General features: G+C 46.7%; 1 protein-coding gene across 8 annotated transcripts in view; it reads right to left on the reverse strand.

Annotated features, from left to right (window-relative positions):
• Ccdc85a (coiled-coil domain containing 85A) overlaps positions 1 to 3,824 on the reverse strand; it is a 178,177-nt gene extending 174,353 nt beyond the window's left edge. The window contains exon 1 of one of the 8 annotated variants that reach the window (XM_004867250.3): positions 2,739 to 3,824. In XM_004867250.3, coding sequence (XP_004867307.1) covers positions 2,739 to 2,996 — 258 coding nt within the window. In that variant the 5' untranslated portion in view covers positions 2,997 to 3,824. Of the gene's footprint in view, positions 1 to 1,322; positions 2,644 to 2,738 lie in introns of those variants that run through there. The other 7 variants (XM_004867252.3, XM_004867251.3, XM_004867253.3 and 4 more) reach the window with 7 other exon arrangements.
• Positions 3,825 to 9,042: the final 5,218 nt, after the last annotated feature.

Below are 9,042 nucleotides of genomic sequence, written 5' to 3' on the forward strand. Positions count from 1 at the left end.
AATCAACCCCTCACCAGCATTCTGGATCACAGTAACAGTCCAAAGAAATGGTTTTCAGGAATCCAATGCCTTGCAACATTAGCACCTTAATCAAAATGTCTTTTTTCCATCCCTTTGGGTCCACACATTCTAAGCAAAGAATATTAACTAGCTAAAATAAAAGAAAACCTATTTTAAACATTTTATAACTGTGTGACCTTGAGAAATCTATCTAACCTTGCTGAGGTTTCTGTATCTATGTATCACTTAACATTCATAAAACCTCATGTGGAATTGGAATTTAAATCCCCACTGATTCAATGAGAAAACGGAAGCTCAGCGAGGTTAACAGTTTGCCCAAGCTAACCAAATTGAACAGCTACAGTTCCACCTACTAGCCTTAAAAATATCTGGATGCAATTTCAAAGTCAGCTCACAGGAAGTGGCATTAAAAAGTGCTGTGGCCTTAATTACCCTACATTTGCAGTCAATTGAGAGTGCCAGACCATCAGAGGCCAAAAGTAAGATCCCTATTTTCCAATTAAGCCAAATAAATAAATACTCCTATCATTTATTTAGTCAACCACATGTATGGATCACTACAGTGTCCAAGAAAGCTCTGAGCTAAAATGATAAAGAAAAAAGAGACTGTAGGCCTCCTAGCAGAGCCTTAAAACCACAGGCCCCTCAGGCCTTGGTGTTACCACGTTGAAGCTACCCCAGGATGATGCAAAAAGGAATCCGCAACAGAAAGTAACCAGCTGCCATCATTTCTGAGCTTGATAAGGGGGTAGGCTAGGAAGTCTTTTCATGCCAGCTCATGAATCTAGACCTCTTTGCTGCTTGGGGTGTAAATGCTCTTAATTAGCCTAATAGCTATTTTCTAAATGATGCTACTGGAGTGAAAACCAGGCACCCCACCACCCATAGCACCCTTCTCCCACTCTCACATGGATTTTCACACACAGCCCACAGCAACCTGAAAGAATGCTCAAGAATTTGATTTATTAACTTGATTCTCTATATTGAGATCTTTAGGAAATTAGTTAATTAAAAACTCTTCCAAGTCACATTATTGTTCAAACCATGTTAAGAAGATTAAACTGAAGGCTGAAAAACATACTATTGTCCAGTTTCACCTAGGAAATCCAGATCCTGGAGATGTATAGCTATACAGTTATTTGTCCTCAACTGATGACAATAACCACTATATTTTGCAGTCAAGTTCAGTACTAAATCTTGCCCTACATTACTAATTTATCTTCACAACACTGTAAGAAATTACCATAATTTGCATTATACTGATAAATAAAATACAGACATGACAAATTACTCAAGCTCACCTTCCCGGCAGATGAGGTTTCTAGATTGGAACCCATTTCTAAGATCATCTTCCCACTATTTCAGCCTGCCTTTATTTCCCAAACAGCCTGGTACTTAATAAATACTCCATTAATAATGAATTAAAATAAAGAAGAGATCGAGGCTTGGGATATTCTGTCTGTGGGATCTTCCTAATTGCACCCCCTCTAGGGACCATGTGACGGAGAGTTTGGAACTCAGGGGAGGGCCATTTCCACTCAGACTGGGTGCAGCACACAGGGGAGTCCGGGTATCCCACCCCTGCCATTCCTTTGTCCCAGAATCCCAGGAGAGCACTGAGGCAATTAAGGAACCGGGTCTACCGCTGGAGAAGTGAGGTGGGCTTAGAAAGGGACAAGAACAGCTTGTGCCTGCGGGAATTTGCTCCCTAAGGTCCCCGCAGTTATTTCATTTGTGTCTGGCTTCCTATAAACAAAAGCAGAACAATGAGAGGAAGGAATACCGGGAGGCACCCAGCAAGCGTGTGGAGAGGAAGTTTGCAGTGTACGGCCGGCCAGCAGGGCGGTTCCCAGCCACCCGGTCCGCTGCAGCCTAGCAGGCACACTCGGAGCTCTCCAAGGAGAAGAGAAAGTTAGTGGGATTAGGAGTCTCCCTTTGTGCTAACGGCTGAGGGGCGGTTAGCTTGAAAAGAAAACATCACTAAGGGACACTCTGGGGCACCCTTTCAAAACCCTGCGCCTTCCACATTGAGTCCCTTGCGGCCCCACCCGACTCCTCCTCCCTTGCTGGGTGAAATTAAAATCCGACTGGGGGTGAACTGGGGAGGGGAGTATGCAATCCCAGGTGATCCCAGCCGAAGGAAGGCCAAAGAAAGCACAGCAGCTAGCAGATCTGAAGGCAGAATTTAAGGTCCTCTGCACCAGGTGACACACACTGGCTACACGGGTGGCACCTGCTGTTTCTATCTGGGCGCCCCGCCGGGCCCTTTCCTAGGCAGTGACGCCCTTTCCATGCCCTCTATTCAGCAAAACCTGGTGGCGCTAGAGCAGCCTTATCCCTGACCCCCAAAGGCAAAGCTGTCCTGGACCCGCTCCCTTGCTCGCCTTTTCTGATTGCCCATAACCTGGCTCCGCAAAGCATCGACTTCTCAGGTTCTGTAGGGAATTAAAGGTTTTGCGGGTCCGCCGTTTCCTCCCTGGACTTTCCGCATCGTTGGCGACCGCTCCTCTCACCTCGGAGAACCCCGAGAGAGCTCGAAGCTGGAGCGCCCCGTACGGGAAAAGGAGGGAGCCAAAGACTCCAAAGTTTGTAAAACTTTGTGAAGGGCTGAGGATGGGGCTAAAGGGTGCTGACTGGGAGACAGAGGCGGACCACCTGTTGATGGAGGGGAAGTTCGCCGCCCCCCCCCCGCGCCCCCTCGCCTGGCTGGCGCTCACCTTGAGCCCGCGAATCTCGCCGAGGTGCAGCTGCAGGCGGCGGTTCACCTCGCGGATGAGGTTGCTATGGTCCAGCATCGCGCTCACCTTCTCGGCCTCGGCGCGCCGCAGGCTGCGGATCAGCTCCTCTTTGCTCCACTGCAGCAGCTCCTCGTCCGACACTTTGGACAGATCCTCCACGGCGGCGGCCGCAGATGAGCCCACCGGCGTTGAGGGACAACTTTCAGCCGCCGCCGCGCCTCCAGCCGCTTTAGACATGGTATCCGCGCGGTGGCAGGTGCGAGTGGGTGGAAGAGGCAAAGCGGCTCGCCACGGCGCGGGCGCAGCGGGGCCGCCTCCGCCCACAGCCTGTGCGCTCTGGAGTCACCGGCACCGCCCGGGGACCGCTGCGTTGGGGCGGCGGGGGTCGCGCAGGGCAGCCATCCTACCTCGCCATCCCCGCGCGTGCACCCGCGAATCCCCAGGGCCAGGCAGACAAGCGCGGATCGCTGCCTCGACCGGTTCCAACTCCGCCCAAGTCCATGGTGCTGGATGCCAGGGAGCCGGAGCCAACGCGGCAAAACCTTGGGGGTCCGGCAGGGGGAGGCCTGGGGAACTGAGCCCTCAAATCCCCTGCCTTCTCCTCCCCCCTAATCCGAGACTGTGCGCCCACACACTCTCACAGCCACACGCACTTTCCTCCCCTTGCCTAGCTGCAGCCGCCGGCTCCTCCCCTCTCCAACCGCGCTGGGCGCGCGAGCTCCTCGGCGCCTCCCAGGCTGCTCTAAGGCGCCGCTGCAGCTGCCCAAAGGGTTCAGCGCGGCTGTGGGATGCACTCCTCCAGCCGCCTGCGCTGCGCCTGCCACCACTTTTAGGTTGCTTCTGGAAGCCTCCGATTTGCCGACCTGAGCCAAGGAGTGGTAAAGGGTGGGGACCGGCAGGAGGAGGAGCCTGAAGCGGAGGGCGCGCGGGCCAGGCGCCGGTGCAGCTCGACTGCCACCAGGGTCTGGACCCCACCGCTATCCCGCCCGCGAGGGCTGGAGGAGCGGCCCCTTGAGCGCTGGGTGCGGGTAGGGTCGGTGTAAAGAGCAGGTGTGGAGCTGTGGCCGCCCGGACTTTAGGAGGCTCGCGCGCGCCACCGTGTGACCAAAGACTCTCCCTCCCCTGCCACCCTACCCCACCCCAGCCTTCGGGTGGGCTTGTCACTAGACTGGTGTCACCAGGCAGGGGAAATGGCTGCCTACCAAAATGAGAGGCGTTTCTTAATTGCAGGGACTGAGGATCAAAAAAGATGACGTAACAAGACTTGAGGAATACCCAGACTTGCGCACATTGGGGAACCGGAAAGAGGTAAATACAAAAACCAAGGGAGAGAAAAGAGAAAATTTTGATGCTGTGAAAAAGAGAAGAGGCTTCAGAGCCCTGCTCTGTAGGGACCACCTACATCCACCACCAATCCTTGTCTTTCCTAAAACTCCACTACATTGTAAGAAATCTTCAGGGGAAAGACCTGAATCTTTTAAATTTTTATTTGAAATATATCAGGGCCTTTAGGAGAAAATAAAATGCCTCATCTGCTACTTTCTGAGGGCTGGGTTTTAAGGTCAGCACAGTCATTTGCCCCCAGAGCAAAGCAAGGCTCCCTTCAGCAAGCTGAAATGCCACTCAAGGAGATTTTCCTTTCCCTGTGTGTCCCAGGCTGCCTTACATTCACTGGGTCGCTCTTTATGATGATGGTAATGTGTGGAAGGGGGAATTCTGAAGCTCTAGGTTCTAACTCTGGGCTACCCTCTGGTGAAGTGGGCTGGCATCAGCTCTGAGCTAAAAAACAGTCTTCCTGCCTAAAGAAGTGTGTGCACTTGGCCCTTGGATGATGACACGGTTAGAAAACTGCAGAGATTTATGGACCTTGCACACACATTTCAGTTAGCCAGGGTACCAAGGGCAAGATCTCCATCTAGCAGACATGAGACCTAAATCAGAGTCCCTCCACCAGCTAGTCAGTGCGTGCCCCTAATAAAGCTGCCACCTTGTCAAAGATGATCAGTTAGGGAATGAGACCTGGCTTTCTTGGAAGCAAGGAAAGGTGGTACTGCTGCTCTCTGACTGGGATGGCCTTAAGATTCCCTTCACCTTCACAAAACTTTACAAAGCCTTCTACCCTATTGTGGCTCCTGGACCTCCCTTTTCTCAGAGCATTTTAGCAGACTTTCAATTATAAGTTCTTTCTCTGACCAGCATGTTAAGACCTAACTCTTCTCCTCACCTCTTGTCAGTTTTACAACTCAAGAATGGCTTTCTCAGTGTCTTAGTTACTTTTCTTTCATTGCTGAGACAAAATACCCAACATCCAAAGTTAAAGGATGAGAGGTTTATTTGGCTTTCAGTTCTTAGAGGTTTCAGTCCATAATTAGCTGGCTCCAAGGCAGGGTGGCACAGGGGCAGCAGTTCATGTAGCAAAGCAACAAGAGACTTTAACAGCATCTTTCGGCACCTTTTATCCCAGTCTACCGGGATTAGGGCGCTGACAAAGTAATCACTCACAAGGGTTAGTAACCACACACCTTAATCCCAGCATCACACAAACATACACTCTGGATTCAGCCCCAATTTATGACTGCATGAGGCTTTGGGGGGACATCTAGACACAAGCCACAACACTCAGGGACAGGGACAAGGGAGGCATCCCTTTGGAATGTAATTATCAAGAAAGATTGTACCCTATCTCCCAGTCTTGGGGAGGGCAGGGGCCTAACTTTAACAAGTTCCCTTTAGCACTTACTGATGATCTCATTCCCTTGACCAGGCTCCTATCCCAGCATCCCCCAGTACTTTTCTACTAGCTCCTCAGTGCTTAACAACATTTTTTTGGTTCAGAGGAGTTGATCAGACTCTGCCTCCCCCACTGTAATGATCTTGCATATATTCTTCCTGGCCTCTTTATGGCTGATGCTATTTTTCTTTGACACCTCCTTTTCTCTCAGTCCCACAGAAGGCTCTCCTTAACACAGTCCCTAACACCAGTTTTGGCACAGGAAGGGAAAATGCAAGAAAAATATGCATCCTGTCTACTGCTTGTCAGTTCTTGTCCTCAAACAAATCATCTAATCATACTGGCCCTCAGGCAGCAAACCCAGTGAAGTCCATGAAATGTTTTATCCAGGTGCCCTACAGAAGTCCAACCCCTTTATTACTGATATTATATCTGGGCTTTCCCTGGTCTCCAGATGGGAGCCACCCCTTCTGCTTACTCTTCCTCCCAGGCTAACAAGGAGTCCTGTTCTAAAATGAAACAGCCAGCATCCTTCTCTGCTAAATCCCTCCAGATCACTTAACACCTAAAAAGATATTAGAAGACAAACAGATGGCTGAGAGGAGGAATTGGACTTGTGTTAGAAGGACAAGGAAGAAGGAAACCAAAGAAAAGTTTCTTCACAAATTTATACACACTAACAACTCCACACTATTGGGCTAGATCACCTTGATAAAGTTTTAATGTTTCTAATTTTGGTCATTTGCTTGGGATAATTATTGAATGAATAATATTGCTTTGTGTTGCTAAGGTCCTTTGTGGTGTCAGGAACATTACTAAAAGAAAGCATATGTTTTCTTTCACATTACTGCCATTCTAAACATAGGTAGTCGAGGGCTGGCATGATGTCATTAAAGACATAAGATCTCTCTCTGCCTAGCCATTCTTGGCAAGGGTGCCTCATAGCAACAAAATGGCTTCTGGGGGTCCAGCCATCCATCTACATTTGAGGCAAGAAGAAGGTAGAAACAAATAGCAAAAGAGCACGTTACCCTTTAAAAAGTTTTGCAGATAATATAACCAATAAATTTCCTTTATTTCTTAATGACTAGAGCATCCTAGGAAGCTAGGACATTTTTAAAGTTTGGTATATTATACATTTTGAAGGGAAAGTGGGAGGGGTAGGGGAAAGGAATAAATATGAGAAAAGGAAAAAATAGAAACAAAGTCTTTGTAAATAGTGAAGGGTGGAGCGGTTGAAGGCAGGGCAGGGGAATGGGGAAAAAAATAAGAACTAAGATATATAATGTAAAGGTACAAATTCCCAATAATGAATATCAGCATATTGTATACCTAACACGTACCAATAAAATTAATTTTTTTAAAAGTTAGGTATATTACAAATGAAAAGTTGTTTTAATATGAAAAAAAAGAAAATTGATAGGTAACTAATGGTTTCCTATGCAAACCTTGACTCTGTAAATTAAATTAGGGTACTGCATCTGAAAACCAGCTATAAGTGACCCTCAGCCATTAAGTCCTGGTAGTTTTATCATATATGATCTTTTTAATCAACTCAATTTTATCTCAGCTCACTATTCCCAAACCCAGGTTCTCATGAGGTTTCAAGTGACCTTCTGACTCTAATATCACCTTTTTCAAATCTACTTTCCACATGACTGTCCAAGTGAACTATCTAGAAAAACTCAAGTCTAGTGGCTTCATCTCTCAAGTAGACTGAATTATTGCTCATGATTCAGCATACCCTCACCATAGAAGTACCACTCTTTTCAGTAAGTCTCCCCCCATGAAGTTGTAGCACCTCCCACTTGAGGAAGCAGACTTGACCACCCCTCCTCAGTGGTATTGCCCTTGGCCACATGACTTGCTTTCCTAATAGAATATGGGTGCACCAATGAGGTACTAATAATAATGGAAACCTCTCCTGGTATCTGTGTTACTCAAGGATACCTCTGTAAGCCTCTACAAGTACTTTGATTTATGCAGCTTCACAAACCAAACATTTAGGAGCTTTCTGTACTTTAATCACAGTATCTGTTGGGTATTATGGCAGAAACTGCCAGAAAGTGTTCATAAACTACCAAGATCACTGATGGAAGAGAGGCTCAGCCAGCCTGGCCCTCAGGATGCTGAAGTCCCAGCTGTCTTTTTGGCTCACGGAAACAGCTGTTCAACCCTCCCTAGTCTTGGACTCAGCCACATTCTGTGAGTAGGGCAAAGCATACATCCCATGGAAGAAAACCTAAAGCAGAAGATATTCAGAAGCCTATATCTTCTGTTGCCAGTTAAAGAGAAGGGACATACCTATATGTAATGATCCCTGGATCAGTAACACTATTTCCACTATTAACCCACTTTGAGCTCTCTACTCTGCGGATTCTTAACCTTACCTGTGTATTAACAATTATCTGGAGAGTTTAAAACATGCCAGTGCCTGGGCCCCTCCTGAGAAATTTCCAATAGGTCAGGGTGCAGCCTGGGCATTGAGGTTTTTAAAAATTCCTCATGTGATTCTAATGTGATTTTAATGTGCCAAAGTTTCTGAAGTACTATTGTAAATGGCCTCTTATATCCTGTTCAGTAGAAAAATATAATAGAAACCACAAAAGCAAGCCACAAAATGTAATTGTAATTTTTCTAGTGCTCACATTTTAAAAGTGATACTAATTTTAACACTAATTGCTTTATTTGACCTACTATATTCAAAATGTTATCATTTCAACATGGAATCAACACAAAAATTATTAAAATACTTAACTTTTATTTTTAGTAAGTTTTCAAAATCTCATTTACAGCACATCTCAATTTAGACAAGCCACATCTCAAGTGCTCAACATCTACAGGGGACCCACTAGTCCCATTAGCTGCCATATTAGAGATCACAGCTGAAGACTTTTACATCTAAGGGGTGGCAAGATGGGGTTGACACCTGTAGTGAGCTAAATAATGTCCCATCCAAAAGATAGTCACCATGAGCTAATTCTTGGAAACTCTGAATCTTACCTTTTGTAGAAAAAAATAAAGGACTCTATAAATATGATTGCTTTAATGATCTTAAAATGAGGAGATTACCCATGTTTTACTTTTCTCATTGATGAAACAAAAATATATGAAGCTTAGAGGTAAAGGAGGAAAGGTTTATTTGACTCACAGATTGTAGAGGTTTCAGTCCATAGCTGACTGACTCCAAAGCAGAATGACATGGCAGAGGGGCATCACAGAGGAGAAATAGTTCATGGCAGGCAGAAGGCAGCAAGGCAGCAAGCATCAAGCTATGACTCTCTTTCTGTCCCTTGGATTATATCCAAGCTACCTGCTCTTAGGGCAGGTAGCACTCACATCCAGGATGGGGCACCCTTAATCCTACCCAGAACTATTCCAAACCAACGAGAGGATGAATTTAGTAATCACACACTCTTGGTCCCAGCATAACACACTCCAGATCCAGCCACCTCTGAAAAGCCCCACCTATGACAACACACAGTTTTGAAGGAACATCTAGACATAAGCCATAACACCCTAGTTTTTCTAGGAAGGCAAGAAGTGCAATCA

This window comes from Heterocephalus glaber, unplaced genomic scaffold (assembly GCF_053883595.1).
Source record: "Heterocephalus glaber isolate CG9 unplaced genomic scaffold, H.glaber_assembly_v1.0 deba00001457, whole genome shotgun sequence".
Classification (NCBI taxonomy): Eukaryota; Metazoa; Chordata; class Mammalia; order Rodentia; family Bathyergidae; genus Heterocephalus; species Heterocephalus glaber.